Source organism: Sphaeramia orbicularis, chromosome 8, assembly GCF_902148855.1.
Source record: "Sphaeramia orbicularis chromosome 8, fSphaOr1.1, whole genome shotgun sequence".
NCBI classification, from domain to species: Eukaryota; Metazoa; Chordata; class Actinopteri; order Kurtiformes; family Apogonidae; genus Sphaeramia; species Sphaeramia orbicularis.
The window spans coordinates 34,928,006-34,951,024 of record NC_043964.1 but is presented as its reverse complement, the minus strand read 5'-3'; the positions used below and the strand labels follow the sequence as shown (position 1 = coordinate 34,951,024).

General features: G+C 37.3%; 1 protein-coding gene across 1 annotated transcript; it reads right to left on the bottom strand.

The window, feature by feature from the left end:
- Nucleotides 1-1,408: 1,408 nt before the first annotated feature.
- On the bottom strand, nucleotides 1,409-20,437 carry slc6a16a (solute carrier family 6 member 16a). Its single transcript, XM_030142074.1, has 12 exons — nucleotides 20,094-20,437; nucleotides 11,454-11,679; nucleotides 9,466-9,623; nucleotides 8,575-8,701; nucleotides 8,298-8,473; nucleotides 7,175-7,285; nucleotides 6,834-7,075; nucleotides 6,551-6,731; nucleotides 5,625-5,826; nucleotides 3,028-3,187; nucleotides 2,753-2,915; nucleotides 1,409-2,619 (listed from the first exon to the last, which is right to left on the bottom strand). The coding sequence occupies exons 1-12, from the start codon at nucleotides 20,094-20,096 to the stop codon at nucleotides 2,278-2,280; spliced, it is 2,091 nt and encodes a 696-aa protein (XP_029997934.1). The 5' UTR covers nucleotides 20,097-20,437; the 3' UTR covers nucleotides 1,409-2,277.
- Between the last annotated feature and the right edge of the window lie 2,582 nt (nucleotides 20,438-23,019).

Below are 23,019 nucleotides of genomic sequence, written 5' to 3'. Positions count from 1 at the left end.
TTATCTCCATGACCTAGGAAGATTATTACTGTTATTAATTATTTAAGGAGAAGGGGTGGGATTTTATAAGTTATGATTCTTCTCACTCCTTTTCAAATATGTATTATATGTCTTATGTTTAAGTGTTTTATTTATTTTCTTCTGTTTTGAAATTCATATTTGAAATAAATACATCAATCAATCAAATCAATCAATCAATCAAGTGAGTCATAACTAGTATTAGAGTATGTTAAAATGTGACAAAACATCAGATTAGCGGCATTAAAAATGTTTTTATTTCACTGTTTTCATATCACTTTCTAATATTGGGTTTTAAATACATGTTTCTGTGCTTCAAGAATAAAATGCATGGTGTAGCCGAATGGACATTTTTGTAAATCCATGAAAAAAACAACAACAACTCAATTGCATTGTTTTTTCATGCATAATGAGGAACAAAAACACTCAAAAAAAGATCTTGACAAAGGTTCAAATAATTCATGCATGAAAAGGTTAATATCTGTAAAAATGTCCAATGGTCTCCAAATAAAGACTTATTAATGAGGATAATTATAAGGTACTAAACACTAACTGTTAGGAAAAAATGTAAATCAAACTGCACTGATATTGCCAGTAAAATCAGATAATTTATAATTGAACCTAATTAATACTATTGAGTATTGCATATATATATATATATATATATATATATATATATATATATATATATATATATATATATATATATATATATATATATATATACAAGCTTTGTAATGTACATAATACAGGGAAATATTGCACAAACTATTGAAAGCTTTCAAAAAATATGAATGAAACCAATTCTGCAGTTTATGGTGAATATTTAAACTAAACTCTGTTCTTATGCATGACAAAAAACAGATCAAATAATGAGAAACATCTGACATGTTGAGGGAAACCTAGTATAAAACAGCAGAAGATTAGAGTAATAATTCTATCATCTGTCCAGCATGTTAAGTACGAAGGAAGCCGCACTAAATACTGGACACTGCGATCTATTTTTTTATGGTTTCATGCTGCTCTCATATTTCCTATACATCTCCCATGTATCTTGTTACAGAGACTGGGAGACTGCATATGTACATTAGAAAATTTCACTATAATCTGAATATAAGCACAAACCTATTGATGGCCAAATTCTTTTGCACAGAACTGTATGCAAGAACAGTGGAGCATCCCTTTAAAGAACACTGTAATCAAATCAAATCTGAAAGGCATTTGTTACTAAAACCAACGCATCCACAATTAACATATTTTGATAAACTGCAATTGCTGCAAAACTGTCATATTATGAGTAACGTACATGAGAATTAAGTGATGCTTAGTTGAAAATGTGCTCATATTCATACTGACTGAATATTATCAGTGATCATCTGTGCTATTTTGACTGTGAAACAACCTCAGGTGTTACTGCTTCTGTGTGAAAATGTGAAAAAAGGCGCATACAGTCAGGCTGCTGCCATCTAGAGGTTTAATTAAGTCCACATCTAGTACAGTAAAATAAACGGTTAATTTTGTGTGAACACGTCTAAAAACATTACTGTACTCGAATGAGGTAAAATAATACAAATACAATGTAAAATAACATTATTGTACTATCAAAATAACATCTCTCAATTTCCTTCAAAACTCATTCATGACATAAATGTTGAGAGACACCCAGTCACACACAGATGTGTCACACTATATTTGTGAGGACACTCATTACTTACTCAAGGTAGAATGTTTTCATGCAAACCTATACATGTCATTCAGTTTAAAAAGAAAAAAAAACTCACTATGATGCTGCATATTGATGTTAGTTGTTCCTAAATTCATCAGCTGTTGTGATAGCATGCTGCACAAACACTAGACCAACCTAATTTGTCACACAGGTGGCTAGTGATCCTTCTGTAAAACCTTTCAGATATCCTTTGTTTTACATGCAGCCTTTTCCTTTTTCATTTGAGTTTTTTTTCTGAACAAGACAAGGCAGTTCAGAAAATTGAGGTAGAAGGAGACATTATAATTGCAGTGGAACTACAGACTTTTAAAGCCTTGGATGTTCCATTAATAACAGAAATTGGATTGTCAACAATGTTGATTACAAAGCTTACCAAATGTGGTAAAACCAGCAACTACTGAAAGACAGCTCCTCAAATAAAATAGAATTGTGTTGATGTTTGTGCTTCCTTCACTTTGCAGAGTCTTGCTTGAACACTCTGAAGTTGAAGATTTAACCATGTCTTCTTTCTTTAAAAACCTCTTTAGCCATGATCAAACCCCTGTATCTTGTTCTTCATCCTCGTCCTCCTGCTGAGGCAGGAGTCGGTACAGTTCATTGCCTGTCGGCAGGAAGGTAGTCCTGGGAAAACCCTCGTCCTCCTCAGGAGGGACTTGGTGGGAGTTTGAATCTAGCTGCTCAGTGGAGCTGCACTTTGTGTAGAACTCCCGGTGCATCTCCTGGGTGCCTCTCTCCTCAGAGTGACCGTGTTGAAGTCTGCGGTTTTGCAGCATGGAATGGATGTAGCCAACAGGCACCGGCAAACTAGCAAACACTATGAGCAGGACAATCATTGCCAGGCTCCAGCCAGGGTACGCAAGAGTCTTCTCAGAAGCCTGAAGGGAGGATGAGAAAGAGTTTGTCACAGTATGTAATAACAGCTAAAATATGGATATTCACAGATAAAAATACAAAGGATGGTTAAATAATATCTTAAGATCAGGATGAAAAGCAGGTTAAGTCTCTTACTGTCTCTTGATTCCAGGCGGTATATGTGGGTCCTTTAAAGACCATACGCAAGAAACTTGCAGCCAAAAGGCCTACCATTGCAAACACACAAACATATTTCCAAAGGTATTTGTACACCACTGGAGGGCGCCATTTGAGCATGACCTCAATGTCATCCAGGAAACTGCAGTGGTGCAAAAATATATAAATTATGCACAAAATATATTTATGTCATTGAGATAGATACAAATAATGACCTAAAATATTTTAGAGTAAATGCATCATCGTCTTCTTACCGATCTGTTCCATAGACCCATGCCACACTGATGGTTTCAAAGATTACTACAATAATTAAAGGCAGGGTGGCAGAGTAGTCATCGAACATAGTGACAAAATAGTTTCCTGATCGCTGAGTGAACAACAGTCCAATCACAAAGCCCAGAGCACAGCTGCACACTGAAACGCAAACAGAAAAAAGACCGTTACGACTGTTGTAAAGATACCTGAACAAACAAAGCATTTTCATCTTACATTAAGATAACACTCAGCTGTAAAAACCTTCTAAGGAAAAATGGTTAATTCTGCTGAACTGGTCACAGAGCAACTTTAAGTCACCCACTTATAAGAATGAAACATTTTAGATGCACTCAAGACCTGACCTGTCATTTACAACGAGTCTCTCTATTCCTACAGATGGTTAATACAACTGTTTGTAGAAATGGTCAGTAACCATAACTATCAGTTTGTTTTCCATAGTAGATGTATAAGTATGTAAGTAGTTTTAATTTTATTTCTAGAAAAGCCTTAATTTATAGAAGGTGAAAAAGTAATGCATGACTGCAAAAAAAAAAAGTACAAAGTTGTTTATAAAAATGTCATATTGTGAAGAGACATTTTACTCTTGTATATCACAAACTATTGACACGGGTAAAACAAAAAGACATTTTTTTTCCCTTATTTGTTTAATTTTGTGCTTCTACAGTGGGTACAGAAAGTATTCAGACCCCCTTAAATGTTTCACTCTGTTATGTTGCAGCCATTTGCTAAAATCATGTAAGTTTTCTTTTTACTCATTAATGTATACAAAGTACCCCATTTTGACAAAAAACAGAATTGTAAACATTGTTGCAAATTTATTAAAAAAGAAAAACTGAAACATCACATGGACACAAGAAACACCCTCTTGAGCTAATACAGCTTCTTGGGAACGATGCAACAAGTTTTTCACACCTGGATCCTCTGCCATTCCTCCTTGCAGATTCTCCCCAGTTCTGTCAGGTTGGATGGTGAATGTTGATGGACAGCCATTTTCAGGTCTTTTCAGAGATGCTCAATTGGGTTTAAGCCAGGGCTCTGGCTGGGCCATTCAAGAACAGAGTTGTTCCGAGGCTACTCCATTATTTTAGCTGCATGCTTAAGGTCATTGTCTTGTTGGAAGGTGAACCTTCGCCCCAGTCTGAGGTCCAGAGTACTCTGGACACTGTTTTCATCCAGGATATCTCTGTAGTTGGCCACATTAATCTTTCCTTCAATTGCAACCAGTGGTTCTGTCCCTGCAGCTGAGGCACAAGATGATGCTGCCATCACCATGCTTCTCTGTTGGGATTGGATTGGGTAGGTGATGAGCAGTGCCTGATTTTCTCAACACATACCACTTAGAATTAAGGCCAAAAAGTTCAATCTTGGTCTCATCAGACCAGAGAATCTTATTTCTCATAGTCTGGGAGTCCGTCATGTGGTGTTTTTTTTGCCAAACTCTATGCGGGCTTTCATGTGTCTTGCACTGAGGAGAGGCTTCTGCTGGGCCACTCTGCCATAAAGGCTGGATTGGTGGAGGGCTGCAGTGATAGTTGACTTTCTACAACTTTCTCCCATCTTCCCACGGCATCTCTGGAGCTCAGCCACAGTGATCTTTGGGTTCTTCTTTACCTCTCTCACCAAGGCTCTTCTCCTCCGATTGCTCAGTTTGGCCGGACGGCCAGCTCTAGGAAGACTGTGTAAGTAATTTATTTATCAGACAGGGGCAGTTCTTTACCTGCTTTACTAGTTTCGGCTACTTCCTGTAGAGGCGTCACATGATGTGCTGTGACATGTCTTCTAGGCTGCTCAGGAGCAAATCCTCCTGCTAAATGAATTACTTACACAGTTGTATTTGGAAGACAGTATGAACCTTTGCCAGAGCTCTAGGAAGAGTTCTGGTCATCCCAAACATCTTCCATTTAAGGATTATGGAGGCCACCATGCTCTCAGGAACCTTGAGTACAGCAGACATTCTTTTATAACCTTGTCCAGATCTGTGCCTTGTCACAGTTCTGTCTTTGAGCTCTTCATGCAGTTCCTTTGACCTCATGATTCTCATTTGCGCTGACATGCACTGTGAGCTGTAAGGCCTTATATAGACAGGTGTGTGCCTTTCCTAATCAAGTCCAATCAATTTAATTAAACACAGCTGGACTTCAATGAAGGTGTAGAACCAACTCAAGGAAGATCAGAAGAAATGGACAGCACCTGAGTTAAATATACGAGCATCACAGCAAAGGCTCTGAATACTTCTGACCATGTGATATTTCAGTTTTTCTTTTTCAATAAATCAGCAAAAATGTCTACAACTCTGTTTTTTTCTGTCAAAATGGGGTGCTGTTTATGCATTAATGAGGGAAAAAATGAACTTAAATGATTTTAGCAAATGGCTGTAATATAACAAAGAGTGAAACATTTAAGGTGGTCTGAATACTTTCTGTACCCACTGTATATACTGTTGTTTTTCACAACAAAATTTATTGTCACAGTCAGAAATATGAATTAATCCAAGAGGGAAATATGTAATTTTTTTCACTGCTAGTTTTAGCCTTAGTTGTCATGAACTACAATAACCCTGACTTGTGTGTGTTACCTGTGAGCTTGGTCCGGTGGCGCCCCAACAGGCTGAAGTTGTCCATGAGAGGTGTGAGGATACCCTGCATGGTCCCAAACATGGTGCTGAGGCCCAGATTAAGCAACATGAGGAAAAACAGTGTTGACCAGAAGGGGCTGGCTGGGAAGAGGGCCATCACCTCAGTGAACGCTATAAATGCCAAGCCTGTTCCTTCAACGCCCTGCAGTCACACAAAGGTGAAAAAGCCAGAGGGTATATGTCAGGAAAAGGGTTTTATAATTAGTTTGCCAACAAAAATATGTAATACATCCCATAAACTCCATCAAACAATACTTCAAGAATTAATATTTTATTGAAATGAGCTATGGTAACTCAGTATGTGTGGAAAAATCAAACAAACACTGCAGGGTAACTGTACTTCTACTATCTCTTCCTTTCTTTGTTTCTTTAGTTTTTCCTTTCACTACTCCATCCCAGCTTGCTGCCATCTCTCCTGGGGACCCACAAGATATATCTGCCCATATGTTTTCATCCTCCTGCCAGCTGGATATTTTACAGTACCTCCCCGAATCCTCAGGGGTCCTGGGAACTTTAGCACCTTGCCCACTTGCTGTTATTGAATCATTCTTGCTTTGGTTGAGACTGTGATGTTTTTGTTCAGGGATACAATGTGCAGGACCTCATAAAGCAACCTGTAGTGACCCATGTGTCTATCAAACATGTGTTCTGCTAAAGGTTACTGTAGTGTAAGTGATTCAGGCTTTGTGAAATTTAGATGTACAGTTGATTCAGCAGCCACGGCAACTCCATAGTACTTAGTCGAGGTAAGGATTTGGCAGGTATGTCATGCTCTTAAATTGTTTCCTTCCTACAGTCTATAAATGTTTTCCTCACATCATTACATTTCAACAAAGCCACCAGCCTCGATGTTAAACGTTCCTCACCTTACTCATCTCCTCTTCCAGACTGCAGTCAGTGATGTTCGGACCCACCATGGAGCTGTAGTGACTGTACCACTCTCTGTATTCGCCTATAGACACTGAGCTTGGATCACTTATGTTGAACCAAGGCCACCAGTGCTGGGTAGATCCATCAGATGCCATGATGTTTAGCAGACCAAGATTTCTACAAGAGGTTGAAACAAAATGCTGTTTAATTTTTAGTAATCAACAATATATGTCTTTAAAACAGATAAATTAAGGTAAGCCAACACCTATAACATCATACTTAGCCACACAGCGTAGTGCTATGGTCTTGGCCCGGAAACCCAGTACAACAAAAACCACCAGCGAAGCCAGGACAGATGTCATGAAGTTGATGCCAGAGACCATCAGCGCATCCCTGTGGCAGTTGTTGTGGACTGGATTATAGGAGGAATAAGCGATAACAGAGCCGTAGCCCAAGCCGAGGGCAAAAAACACTTGCGTAGCTGCCTGTCGCCACACCTGCACATTACCCCAGATTTCCAGCTGAAAGAAACCACAAAATAGGGTCTCATTTAGCCAAAATTACACAAAAACCGGTGACATTATGACAGGACTGGAAGCAAGTATATGATGAAACCTTACTTTAGGATAAAACATGTATGTGATTCCTTCCATTGCACCATCCAACAGTAGCCCTCTGATGAGGAAAATAAAGAGCACCACATAGGGGAACACCGACGAAAAGTACATCACCTGAAATTCAGAAAAAGAAGTGGAAAACGATTTAGGAACTTCAATTCTTGGGGTCTGGCTTATTTTAATGTGGTCTTAACTTATTTATCATTTACTGTCCCTTGTATTATATACTATTACATCATGTTTTTTTTTATGTTTTTACCATTCTTTTAACAGGTTTTATATTGGCATTTTTAGTCATATGTTTTAGTAATATCTAATCACTTTTATTTATTACCCTGCACCACTGAAGGGGAGGCAAGGGGCATTGTTTTTGGTTCGGTTTGTTTATTTGTTTGTTTGTCATTGCATTTTGTGAAAAGTGGGTCAAAGTTAAAAAACAAAAAAAACGTTCCCCCATTTACTTCTAATGGGAAACATTTCAAATCACTATAAAGACATCAATTTTGACTCAGTTTACTTAAAACACTGCAGAGATATAGAGATTAATTTAAGACATCACTGTACAAAATATCTAAGTGATAGCTAGTTTTTGAAATTTTTTGTTGAATTTTGAAATCTTTTTCTTTTCCCATTTACTTATAATGGGTGAAATTTCAAATGTCTATAAAAACATAAATTTTGTTTCAATTTACTTCAAACTTGGAACATATATAATTTTTATAGTTAACAAATGTTGAATATGGATGAAAGAGGTGATTGATGCCAAGATAAGCTACAATATGTGCGAGGGGCGGGGTTTGTTGTACCTGGCACCACTTGTTTTAGTCTGTTTTATTTATTTATGTTCGTCTGTTTTAACCATGATCAGGAGCCGCTGGGAGTATCTGTCAACGTCTTTGGACTGTGCTGTTTTTAATCTGTGCCATGTATGTGTCCTGTGGTTTTAATGTTTTGTGAAATGTTTGCGATGCCCTCTCCAGACTGCAGAACAAATCTACCTATGGGTATCAACAAAGTCACCTTGAACCTTGAACCTCGAAGGAGCATATGTTTGCATCTACTGGAGCAGTTATTTTTGTTTCTGTAGAGCCCCTTGGGTGAAAAACAGAAAAAAAGGTTAATTTACCCTTGCAGAAGACTTGATGCCCTTGATCATTGCTAGTGAGACGATCGCCCAGGCAGCTAATAAACAACCAGTCATGATGGGGTTGAACTCTCCAGACTCTTCAATAGAGTTTGTGATGTTTAGAGCTTTCCGAAACCAGAAGTATGACGTTGGAGAACTGCTTGCGCATTCTTTCACTGTTCACAAAGAACATACTACACTAAATATTCTGAACTGTCATGTATGTGTTATGTCATTTTGATCATTTGTGCTGGAACAACACAAACACAGAACATACCTGTGTCATTGGTGTTTACATCGATGGGACACTGATGCCATGGCAGGGGATACTGGAAAGAATTACCCATGTAGAACAGGCTCCATGCAATGATAACATTGTAGTAAAGAGCCACATAAAAACAGACCTAGAGCAGGGGAAAAACAGTTTAACTTAATCAGTTATCAAAATTTACATAGTAAGTCCTTGAGATATAGGATTCTGTATGATCTGACCTGTTTATTGTACATTCTGTACTTTTAAAAGTCTGACCTCCAAATGCAAAACCACAACTGACTTAAGACTTAAGGATTAGTGTTTTCCCCGTGACTATTTAAGTTATTATTAAACTGTGGACTCCTGTAAGCTGAAGCACAAGTGTTGCCATAATGATTGTGACACCAAATTGGGCTAAAGAGCAATAAAGCTTATCACAAAATAAGAAAAAAAGGTATGGGCGTCTACTTCTGCGCACTGTTTATACAGAGAAAGTGTTATGCAACGAACTGCCAGCGCTGCAGCACACTGCCGCTCTCACCGTCTGGTAGGTCGTCATCACCAGCCTTTCTTACGTATACACACAGAACAGCCAGTTATAAAAAGTACAAGCTGTGCTTTCTTTCTGCAACAGTGGGTCATATTAGCAATAGTAATGATAGTTCTACTTGCAAGCGGCCAAAGCGCACACCAGCTGAGGTACAACAAACTATGAGTAATCTTTTTCCTGACGTGTGTGTAAACATCAACCTTTTCCTTCAGAGTTGACAGATAAGGTAGTTTATAGGCTACAAACTGCGGAACAGTTTCCATTGCATCCATATTGGACTAGATGTCCAAGGTTATACAGTGCCTCTACACTCACACATAAGCACATGAAAAAAGTAAATAAACACTTAAAGAAAAAAAACCCACCACGCAGCTGGAGTAGCCGATCCCAGCCAACTTCGGGGAGATGTGCTTCCATACTCCGATGCTGCCCTGTCGTATGCTCTGACCGGCTGCAAGCTCCATAAAAAACAGAGGTACTCCCACAACCAGCAAAAGGAAAACATACAGCAGCATGAAGGCTCCTGGAAAAATCATATTAAGCCATACGACATTTACTTTACACACACACATTTTCTCACTTTGTATCATACTTTTATGCTTATTCTGAAGCCAGTCTCATTTTAATCAGCTGAAACTTTAAAACAATGCATAAACCTATCTGTGGAGTCTTAATTCTGCCATTGGGATACTGTATCTGAAAATAATGACACAGTAACTTAACCCATTAAGACCCAGTGCTACTTTTGTGTCAGTTCCCAAATGAATTGTTCTCTAGATTTAACCTTTCTTAAGTGATTTATCACCATTTATTATAATACTGTCCTCTGTATTTTGCTTTTTTTCAGTAAAAATCATATATTTTCCTCTGTTTAATTTACTGATCATGTAGATATTTATTAAAACTCAGATTAAAGATGATGGTTATTATGTCAGAAATAGAGAAAACTGAAAAAAAGTGACATTTTCAGCAAAGATATTAACAACTGAACTAAAAACAGTTGTTTCCATTTACTGTCATGATCCAACTCTGTGGGTTTTACTAGTGAATCAATGTTGTAGACGATGACGGTGTTTCTACGGTAAGTACAAAGCCTTTGAACGTCCAAATGGGTCATATCTGATGACCATGAAAAGACGACAAACTGAATTTTGCACAAATTATTTACATGTATGGATAGGTTTGGTGGTTCAGAAGTTATTAAGCATTTTAGATCTGTAGATGATTTTGAACGCTAGTGGCTGTGTAGGTCTTTATGGGTTAAAACAATGAGAAATTTTGAGATATCAGTTCATTATTTTGAGAGTTTGTCATTATTTGGGCGAAGGATTGAATTACTTCCAGACACGAATTTGTTATTTTGCGAAAATTTATGATGTTAAATTATGATGAGATATTAACTCGTTACTTCAAGAATCAGCGTTCAGTTTCTATGCTCCATATATCTGGAACAAACTACCAGAAAATATCAGGTCTGCTGAGAGTCTGAGTTCTTTTAAGTCCAGGTTAAAGACTCACCTGTTCACTGCTGCCTTTGACTAAAAGGCTTTTGACTTTTTAAATTTTATATTCTCTTTGAAACTCTGCACTGCAACTTTTACTTTAATATGTGTGTGTTTTTATTTTATTTTATTTATTTATTTATTTTGATTTTATGTGTTGTTTTCTTACTTGCTGTTTTTAATCACCTTTTATATGTTTCTTTTATAATGTTTTAAATGTGATTCTTTTTGTTTCTTTTATTTCAATGTCCTGTGTGAAGCACCTTGAATTGCCTTGTTGCTGAAATGTGCTATACAAATAAACTTGCCTTGCCTTACTTTTACATACAAGATCATTTTTTCATCATACTGCCAACAAGTGGTGCCAGGCACAATAAACCTTGCCCCTCGCACGTATTGTAGTTTATTTTGGCATCAATCCAGTTGATGTCATCATGTCTATGCATGTGCTGATGTCAGCATATCAATATATGTACCAAGGTTGAAGTAGATTGAAACAAAATTGATGTTTTTACAGACATTTGAAATTTTGCCCATGATAAGTAAATGGGAGAAAAAGAAGAATTTAAAAATTCATAGAAAATTTTAACTTTGACCTACTTTTCCCAAAATGTAATCAGATCTATTCTGGGTCATTGGAAATCTACAAATCCAATTTGGTATCATTCAACCAATAGTTTTGCAGCTAGAGTGTTAACAAACAAACAAATGAACAAACAAACTAACAAACAAACAAACCGAATCAAAAACAATACCCCTTGCCTCCCCTTCGGGGGGTGGGGTAAAAATAAGCTTCTGCATCAAAGAGCTTTCACAGAAAATAGTCATAACTCCTTATATTAAACACTCACCTCCTCCATTTTGGTGACAAAGGTATGGAAATCTCCAGACGTTTCCTAAACCCACGCTAAAGCCCACCTGCGCCAACACGTACTGGATCTTTGAGTCCCACGCTGGTCGGTCTTCATCGTTTGCCTCCACTCCATCTGGACCGTCCACACTCGCCAGCTGAGTTTCAGACTGGCCTTCACCCAGCCAGGTTCTGTCCTCGTCGCTGTCGATTGAAGGTTTCTCTGTCTTAAAACAAAAAGATCCAAGTATGACTCAACAGACACAGTCCAGATAACATGAAACATACTACACACACACAAAACAAATATAATATGTGTAAAGTAGCAAAGGCTTACCCACAGAAGAAGACACTGTTCTATTACCTACTGTACATCCACGGTACAGGGCTACACAATATTGGAAAAACTGACGCTGCAATACATTTTTCTGTGACATGTACTATCATATGGAAAATATAGCTTGAAAACAATAAAGGGAATTCCACAGTGATGGTTTTGTAAGGGAGTGCATTTGCTTCAAAATAAAAATAATAACACACTTGTGTAAACTATGCAGCGACTACTTTCAACACAATTCTTTTTGCAGTCAAATCTTCCATTTTGGTCTTTTTCTAGTTTCCTTTGTTCATTTTCAGGTTCTGTTTAACAACTGATCATGATGATTCCAATCTGTTTTGGTTGACTTTTAAATGAATTAAGAATCATTAATTAATGGTTTATGATTCTAAGATAGGATGCAATTGTGTGTTAAGAAAAAAATGGTACTTACTGGACAACTCATGTTCTGTGATTCCACATACACATTGTGATGAAACAACACATTTTACAGTCCTAGCACAGTATTTATATAGTATGTGAGAAAACTCAGTTCAAGGTCCGGTGTATAAAATTTAGTGGCATCTAGTAGTAAAGTTGCAGGTTGCCACTAAAAATGTAATCCTTACCTTATCATGCTCTATGGTAGCTGGTAAAAACACAAAAGGTCATGATTAGAATCAGTGTTTAGCTTGTTCTAGGCCTCGACCTTTGTAGGGTTTGTAGGGATAACGACTGTGATACACACTGAAATATAGAACTGAAGAGGATCCAGAAGAAGAAGAAGAAAAGAAGAAGAAGAAAGAAGAAGAAGAAAGAAGAAGAAGTCCATTCCAGGATACAGTAAAAATATGGTAGAGTCCATGAGGGGGAACTTTATTATGTACCCTATTCCTATTCCTATTACAATAATAGATTACACTATACACTTATAAAAACATACTTCAAGATGTTATAGTCTTCTAATGTAATTAGATCCCCCAAAATCTTGTACAGTGTGCACTGAACCTTACTTACTAGTCTCAACGGGGAAATGAGACAGAGAAAGTTCTCAAGTTTTGCCGTGTGAAAACACACTCCTGGCACTCATGTTCTGTGACTAATGTTGCTCTCCAATTCTGAAAATAAACAACAAGATTACGTTTCATGTAGGAAAATGTGAGATTTTGACATCTTGTCTATAATCAGGCAGTGTTTGAACAAATTATACAAAAGTAGAAAGATGAATGAAACAGCTGAAGTGAATGTTATTTAATGTACAATAGATACAAAGACCACCGTGTCAGGTTAGACTGCTAAAATTTATAATAAACTCTACACAGCTGATCGTTGGTACTGAAATACACACTGTCACCAACTACCTTGGCTCAGATGAGGTGGCAAAATCCAAAATGACTCAACACAAGCCAAAGTGGATTTCAAGATGTAACGTTCCTGGATCACTGTTGGTATCAGCTGGTGAGAATGGAAAAGTACGAGAGCTGTATGACCCATAAAGCCATGTGGCTGTTTGAGAGACATGGTCAGAAAGGGGAGGTGACTCACAAATATGAATACACACATGTGCAGAGGGGGTACGAAGAGTGACAAAAATATGCTTGTGCACACAAATAGAGAAGAGGGGAAATGGGAAGATTGAGGGAGGGGCAGCCTTAAATGGGGTGGGTGAGTCCTCTGGGAGGTGTTAGGATTACATTGGTTCATATTGTGGGTGGTGCTGAGGTGCATGGGCAGAACATGTAGTGTAGTGTAGCGGATATAGTCGGTAACCAGGCCAGAGAAAGTTGTTCTCCACAAAAACAACTAAAGAGATGCCATCTTTCTCATGAATTCCAGAGTGTAATTGATTAAATATATGCTTTTCAGGTACAATGACACAATTAAAAACATTATTATCACTGAGCGACAATGGAAATCATTCCTGCCTGTGGCATTGAGACTGTTCCACCTCATATCCACATAATTATAGCACACAACAATATATTTAAGCACCTATTTATGTATATTTTACTTATCATATTGATACTTGACTAATACATATTGTACAAATTGCTGTTCTAATAATGTTTTACTGTCTGTCTGTCTCTCTATCTGTCTCTCTATCTATCTATCTATCTATCTATCTATCTATCTATCTGGATATAGACATGTAGATAGAGATATATATTTGTAGTATTGATCATTTTTTTCCTGCTACTTGCACAGAGTAACTGTAAAACAACAATTTCCCCTGGCATTAATAAAGTATTCTTTTTCTGATTCTGATTCCAAAGACATAACTCAAGCTACTGTGTATTCAGTCACAGAAATTTTAATATGCCATAAGAATAAACATGCTTATCAGGAAAAGTAGCTTTTATCTTTTTTTGTTGCTGTATTGTAACGTACCTGAACCTAACACCATCTTTTAACACATCATCAAAAGAAGTGGTATCACAATGCATAATATGCATTAACTAAGGGCCCCATTAGCATTGGATCAGTTCATTAATTATTCAGTTAGTCACACTGGTAAAACACTTATTTGCAACCACATGAATAAGCCTCACAAGTATTCTTACAATCTCGAAAATCCTGAACAGCATATTAAAGAAGCAATATGTAATATTTCTACATTCAGATAATAACAAATGACCATAACTTATAATTAGAGGATTTAAAATAAAGCGCTCTAAATTTATGACAAACACACCAATATATTGGGTAATGTAAAAATGAACTGAATATATTTATGTGACCACAAGGGGGGAGTAGTGAGTCACTCTATTGGTCTTTGGTGAAGAAAACTAATGCCGCATTTCCACTTCGTGAAACCGGCTCGACTCGACTCGACCAAACTCGACTCGACTCGGGTACCAGATACTATTCCTAGAGACCATTTCCAATACAGGATACAACCAACTTTAGAGTGCCTGGATGTCATAGCGGCACAAAACTTCTGTGATGTCTATTCAGAGAGTTGCTGATAAACTCGATTGTTGCGTGGTGCTCCGTCAAGCTCACGCTGAATTTTTTCGTAGGCCGCCAAGGACAGAAATGTCTGAACCTCCTCAACCGCCCACAGTGTAGTTTTGCGGGCTGCCATCATGTGGTTGACCTACTGGTATATTTACTGTAAACGTCCAAATCGATTTTTTAGAAATTGTGTGTTGCACATTGATGATGCAATGACGCAGAGACAACTCTCTGACCAATCAGTGGTCTGCAGTGTTTACATGTCACATTTTAATTTCTCTCCCCCTGTTTTGGAACCTTGGTGGAGCAGATACCAAAAAACTAGTACTGGGTACCAGATTCCAGGTTCTTTTATGTAATAGAAACTCAAAAAGGCAGAGTCGAGTTGAGCCGGTACCACGTAGTGGAAACGTGGCATAAGACCACGGGGCCTTTGATCAAAGTGTTCAAAAGTGATGAGATGGGATGAGAACCACTAAAAAACAACTTTTAGAGACAAAGAAAGTGACAAAGTTCTAAAAACTAGAAACACTGTTGTTTTCACCACTGGACACAGCTCTAAATGAAAAGAATGGAGTTCGATGCAGGAATTGCAGTGTTTCTTCAACACAGGTGAGTTGTGAAGGTATAAAGGTATTGTGTGATGTTACAGTGATATCTGTGCTAAGTTCACTGTTACTGTAGTTCAGACTAAACGGTGACAAATCTGACCTTTCTTGGACAATTCCACATAGATCTTTAGTTCAACTACTGACGACATAAACTGCACAGAAAAAGGAGGTGATTTATGGTTTTACTGTGGCTGTTTTCTGTCAAAAACAGAGCTAAGCTAACACAGCTATAATGTAAACTATACTATAACAGCAGATGAAGATTATAAGACACAAAAGTCACTTTTCCATTGACCCTCGAATTGCGCGAATATAACTTGCACATAAAAATTTATCTAATGGAAAAATGACAATTTTGCCAAAAGTCTTGTTTTTTGATTAGAAGTTTTTGCGTTGGCACGAGGTGGTTTTTTGGGCATAGTGCAACTGGTATATCACACAAAACTGCAATGGAAAGACCTTTTTCCACAACTAGAGTCACATGAATAAAAAATGGATGCTGACGGACGTTGCAACAAGTGAAGAAGAATTTTTAAAAAAAAGATGGCGCATATATGTGTGGACACACCAGGAAACCGAATCATTTTTAATTTAGTACGAGATAGAGGGGTAATACATAATAATAATGAATATATCTGTAAATCAACATGATATTTACGTTCATCGTCATGTTTATGGAATGACTTCTCGTGTCATCTTGCGATAATAAATAAACAAATTGCATTAGTGATTTACTGGAAAAACCGATATTACACACTCCTATTTTTTTTGACATTTAGTAAATATCTGTAAAGTTTTGCACAGATGTCCAATGGAAAAGTGACTAATGTTATTTTAATCGGCTGTCAAAATAACCCACTATATGTTTTTGTTTTTTTTTTAAAGAAAACTTGATGATACAATAATAATAATAATAATAATAATAATAATAATAATAATAATAATAATAATAATGTTCATCTTTTATTCAGTGGATGATACAGTCTGTGGACACATAGTGCTGATTTGTTGGTGGTGTTTGGTAGTTGTACGTGTGTTCTGCTATATGACTTCGCCCCTGCTGTTGAGAGTTTGAACTATCAATACTACAAAAGCTATAAGTCCTTATTTGACTGATATCATTTGAGTCATGCTTACTTTCAGATTTATCTAATCTTCAAGATTTATTCTCCAAGGTTACCTGAATGTCTTTATCATTAGACTGTTGACTGTAAGTGCCAATCAGATCTGTGCGTAACCTTTGTGTCAAATCTGTCTGCCTTCACAGAACGACAAAATACCTTTTTAATGAGTTGCATACAATCCAAACACAAGACATAACGTCTGACATTGAACACACCAGCAGCTCAAGTAACAAGATTTATGTGTCTGGAAGTCTCAGTCAGTCCTCAGTTGTAAACAGTTTCAACAGCATGAGGTGAACGCCAACATCCAGTTAGTTTAAGAGCAGGTCACAGTATTTAACATCTGTTTACATTATTCATGTCTAACCTGAACGTACCTTCATCTTTTAACACATCATCAAAAGCAGTGGTGTGACAATGCTAGCTCCTATTATTCATTTAGGCCTTGCTGCAGGGGTGGATCTACAAGGGGGGGCATAGCCCCCCCCCCAACTGTAGATCATTGTCCTCCCCTCTGCAGCCCCCTAACCTAATTTTGTGTTCTTCAATTTTATAAAACACACTCCCACTATGTCCAGAAGCTCCTTAAAGTATTGAAACAAGTAATAATTTGACTAAAAGTGATTTAATTCTTCTATTCCAATATGTCTTAGAAGCAAATATTGCAATTATTTAGAGACAACAACTTTTACTTCCAGTTAGGGATGCACCGATACCACTTTGTTCCAGACCGAGTACAAGTACAAGTACTTACATTTGAGTACTTGCTGATACCGAGTACAGATACGAGTACTTAATAATCCCATTCCAGTTCTTAGTTCCTTTTGTAAATGTGCTTTATTGTCGTTGTCATTAGTCTGACTGGAACAAAGTGCTGGTACTGACGTTTATGTGTTGGAAAAAGCGTTTCTCAATTAATCCACCAGGGGGTGCTGCTCTTAATTAACCATACTGGACAAATACCACGAATAAAAGTAAAGTTTTTTCAGAAGAAGAAAGTCAGTAATAACAAACATGGAGACGACAGAAGTAACACTAATGTGATACTAATGTTGCAGCGTTTTCGCTGGTAAGGTTTAAAAGCGAAGCTCCATGAGGTAGAGAAAAGATAAATGAGTGATAAGTTTCATTTTCACTTTCACTGGTGGCCCGGTCCGCACTGTTCCATACCCCCAAGGTATTATAAGCAGGATGGAAACTGGCCCAGTCCTGGGTAGTTGTCATAAATATATCAGTAGTTTTTCACTAATTCACACAGTCGCTCTTTGAACAGATCCTCTACCTTCACGGTTCCCGCTGGTATTCTCCATCTGGGTACGCATCCGCCAGCACCTGGAAAATGGATGGAATGTACGCAGAGGATAGACAGAACGCTCCGTCTGTATCTGTGTTTTTAACGTTACTTGCAGTCAGCATTACTTTTATCACCGTCATTTATGATGAAAAATCTCTCCACACTCCCCACACATTATTCCGCCGCCACGTACCTGCTGCACTGAACTGTGAATGTCACACGGCTGTAGGTGGTATTGGTGCAGTTGTATTGGATTACTTTTACGAGTATGAGTACACACTGAGTATTGGAGCCGATGCCCGATACTGGTATCGGATCGGTGCATCCCTACTTCTAGTGGAAAATTTTCATTTTACTTTTTAAGGTCCATACAGAACACTAGTCTTGTTCCTATTATGCATTAAGAACACTTCAGTAAAATGTTGATACATGGCATTATATGATAATAAACAGTTTTTTGTATGTTCATATGTATTTTTGTAGATGTTTTGAATCCATTTACATTCTGTTTATGGGGATTCCTGCATAGCAACCTCCCATGTCCCTATCTGCACCCTATGTACATTTTTCTACCTCCACCCCTGCCTTTCTTCTGTCTTTTTCACAATCTTGCGACTGAAATGCTACATTTTTTCCTGCTTTTTTTTTTTTTTTTCTTTTTAAACTTGGTTTTACCCTAAATTATCTTCCACTCCCACAGCCCCTTCCTCCACCGCCTACACAAACAGCAGTTGTAAGATTCTGTCCACTGGTCAGGCAGAGTCTATCTCTGGGGAGATCTGGGCAAACAGCCGACCACAGCTCTGTACTCGACTATGAGTTCAGTAAAATGCACATGAGCAACATCACAAAGGAGATAACGCACATATCTGAGAAGACACATGTTTAGTACAGTATGTGCAACACTGTAGTTCTTGTGTTAAAAAGCGTGTGTGTCAGTCCCACTCCATCCCACAAGAAACAGCCAAAGAGAAAGCCCCTTTCACATACACACCCTCTGTACAGACTGTGCACTTTTACATATCAATGTCATATTTGAGAAGAACCAAAGTGAACCTCTTTAAGCAATCTGCCAGTTCGGGGCCTCATAGTGTTTCTGAAACTTCCATCCTGGTTCAACTTTACACGATCAATTAAAAGAGCTGCAATTCTGTTATATTCAACGCATTTCTAACCTTCATTTCAGATATAAACCCTGCATTACAGAGATGATCTTAAGAGCTTATGAAGAAAAGAAGAACTGCACAAGTACCTATTAATGTGTCACCCCAAAACATAACTTATTTATGAAGACAAAAGACATACAGTGGCAGAATACTAACAAGGCATTTAACTGTTGGATAAATCACAGCAGTGACAGTGGCACAGCTGCACCAAGTAGCTGCACAAGGGGAGATATTAATTCAGTCCCAATCTCCCAGCATGGAAACGTCTGTCCTAACACACATCACTCAAGTTCATTCACGTTCTCTCAATGCTTCACCGTGTTTTAGCTTCACAGAGCTGCAGCCAGAATACGCTTAACGAAAGGGAAAGTGCCAACTCCCTGCACAGGTATACACTTGCACTTATACGTTACACTACCCCCAACACACACACACACACACACACACACACACACACACACACACACACACACACATACACACTCAAACCACGGTATTGCATAACCAGAGTCGCTGCTAATCTTGAACACTCACTGATTTTTCTCCCTCCATGCTGCCAGTAAGATGCTATGGAAAAACACACTTCGGTTGTTTTTCTGTGTTTAGGTCATGGGTTTCATTAAATGTATACTCTGGGTCACAGTCCACATTTATGAACAGATACATATTACTTCTCTCTGCTCTTATATTTTGCAAATGTTAAAATAAAAACATATTTGAAAATGCATCCATGGTGCAAAAAATATTGTATCACTAACTGGGTGACACAAACATATACATATACTTAGACATATAGAATAATTTTATTAAAAGGGATTGCATCAGAATTGCATTTTTTTTTCTTTCTTTCTTTCTTTTTTTTTTTTTAACTGTACTTTGTGTTCCTGTGGAGGAAAAAAAAACATGGAAAACCATCGATACAGGGTAGATCATCCACACTCAGGGAAACTAACTGATGATTTGTTTAGTTATTGACAAATAATGTGGTTGCAAACTTTAAATAACATAACAAATAAACATAAAAGTTCTTGAACTGAGGAAATCTGTAGCCAAGCAAAAGCAAGCAGTGGGCAAAGAAGGAAGATAGGTTTGAAACATTTGGACACATGAATATTCTAAAGTTGAAATCCTACAGTGAATAAAGAGCAGAAGAAGAGTGTGTGTTGTGGACATACCATGCTGACAGCACGGTCCAGGACAGGAGTAGAGTTTCCAGTGGTCTTCTGGTTGGGGGTTTTTCTGCTGGTCACGTTTTGTTCCCTTCAGTACAGACTGATCTCAAGCGTTTTCTTTTTTTCTTTTGACAACACTCAGACTGACAAATATGAATTTCCAAAGGGATAAAGTCTCAATCATGCACTTTTTGACAACTTCTGTCCACGTTACTTGAGTTGGAACAAACCCTGCCGTCGCCAACCAAGAAGAACTGAAGGAGCTGTACTTATTACTGGAGCCAATGAGAGGAGGCAGGGGGCTGAACTACCCTACCCTAAAACGGTCAACGGGGTTGGACAATACGAGAATATACTGCTGGGTGTGTAACCGTATGTGTATGTGTGTGTGTGTGTGTGTGTGTGTGTGTGTGTGTGTGTGTGTGTGTGTGTGTATGTGTGTGTGTGTGTGTATGGACAGGCTGCACACATAAAGCCAACGCTGTGTGCTGCATCCAAGTCGGTGGTTAGCTGCTGTGCGTTTTTTGTGCGTTTATGTTCCAGTTGCGCGCCGCAAAAATGACGCATTCAAGGAAACAGGGAGCATAATGTGGGTTCATTCTGCAAGAAGAGACACACACTGACATTTATCTATGATGGAGTTGACAATAATGTCTTTGAAATGACTGTGTTACAGAGATAAGAGAACAGTGTTTGGTATCATTCTTGCTTTTTTTCCCCTTTATGATTTATGTTGGATTTTGGATGGAGAACGTAATTTTTATTATTTTATTTTATTTTATTTTATTACCTCTGTATATTGTGATCGCTTTGCGTGCGTGTTTGTTTGTTTGTTAGCAAGATAACTCAAAAAGTTATGGACAGATTTTCATGAAATTTTCAGGAAATGCTGATACTGGCACAAGGAAGAAATTATTACATTTTGGTGGTGATGGGGGGCAGATCTGTCTTGGCGGAGGTCTGCGCTCTCCGAGTGCTTTTTTTTTTTTTTTTTTTTAAATCTTATCTTATCTTATCTTATCTTATCTTATCTTATCTTATCTTATCTTATCTTATCTTATCTTATCTTATCTTATCTTATCTTTATATGACCAGATGATGCACTGACACTAAACTGATATTTAACAAGTTTTAACCTTTGTAAAAGACAAGTCAGCACACCACCACCAGAGTATGACTGTTTGTTTGTTTGTTTGTTTGTTTGTTTGTTTGTTAAGTTTATTTCGGACACAAACATTATACAAAACATAGGAAAAAAGGGAAAAAAACAAAAACAAAACAAGACAAAACAAAACAAAACAAACAAATAAATAAATAAACCATAGACATAGAAAATGGAACAGCTGTTGTGCCTGAGAGGGAGTAGGAAAAGCCACTGCTTATCCAGTCCTACCCTCCGATTCTAGTCCTCAGACTGTTAGTGCCTAATCACATGTTATACAACATAATATTGTGATTATCCAAAAAACATATACACACCCCTACCCCAATGTGAGTGAATAAATAATGGATCATTAATGTAAAGCGCTTTGGGTGTCTTGAAAAGCGTTATAGAAATCTAAATCATTATTTATTTTATTTTATTTTATTTTATGTGCTCTTACTTTGACTTTTTACGCACTTTTTACGCACAGATAACAGAACTTTACGCACGGCTGGCTTTCTTTCTTCTCTGAAAGACAATGTCCAGATGATGCACTGACACTAAACTGACATTTAACAACTTTTAACCCCTGTAAAAGACAAGTTAACACTGACAGAAAAAAAAGCTATTTGGAGCGCGAAGACTTACTGAAAATGCATAAAAAGTGCGAAATGATTTACTGCAGAGTGGAATGCAGTCCTCTGTGGTTCGCAGTAAATTCACAGTCCCGCCACCTGTTGACTCGATACGGGGAAGTAGACTGTATATACCGAGAGAAAACCCTCCCCTCCTCTGGGGGAAACAGATCCAGGACAAGCCTAAAGCTGGTGTCCTAAACTCTGGTTTCGGGACCCAGAATAGGCCACACAACTGCTTTTGTTGGGTCGCCACCTGTCAGAGTAAAGTACTTAAGAATGATATATAGAATCCATTCCCCTAATTAAGATATAAAATGTGAGTATTTCATACATGTTGACCTTAAGAAATAGAGAACAGAGACAAAAATAATAATAAAAAAATAATAATGTAAAAGATACAAGACAAAAGTTACATAGAGAATGCAAATGAATACATAAGATAAAAATGATGTAAAAGATGCAACAAGGAAAAAAAAAATCATTTAAAAGGTACAATGAGATTAAAACAGGGTTTGAGACAAAAATGACAATAAGGAAAAAAAACATGAAAGACATAAGATAAAAATGACACAAACTGTGATGTAAAGGATAAAAAATGACGTAAAAGATGCAACAAGATGAAGATGATCTAAAATATAAAAATGACGTAAAAGACACAAATACATGAAAGAAACAAAAGATAAAAATTATATAATACATAAAAATGATGTAAAATACACCGCAAGATGAAAACGACAGTAAATGTTACTTCATGAAACTGACATAAAACATGAAAATGACATAAAAGATGCAACAAGATGAAAACAATCTAAAATACAAAAATGACGTAAGATGCAAATACATGAAAGAAACAAAAGATAAAAATAATATGATACTTAAAAATGATGTAAAATACACCACAAGATGAAAACAACAAAAAATGTTACTTAATGAAACTGACATAAAACATAAAAAATGACATAAAAGATGCAACAAGACAATCAGTCAAATACACAAATTAAATACACAGGATGAAAACAAATGAAAATACATAAAAGACTCAACAAGAAGAACATGACATGAAAGACAACAGTGACATGAAAGTGGAAACAAGGTGAAAAAAACAGTATATAAGTTGGAATTCATGATGGAATTCTGTAAATTTTGG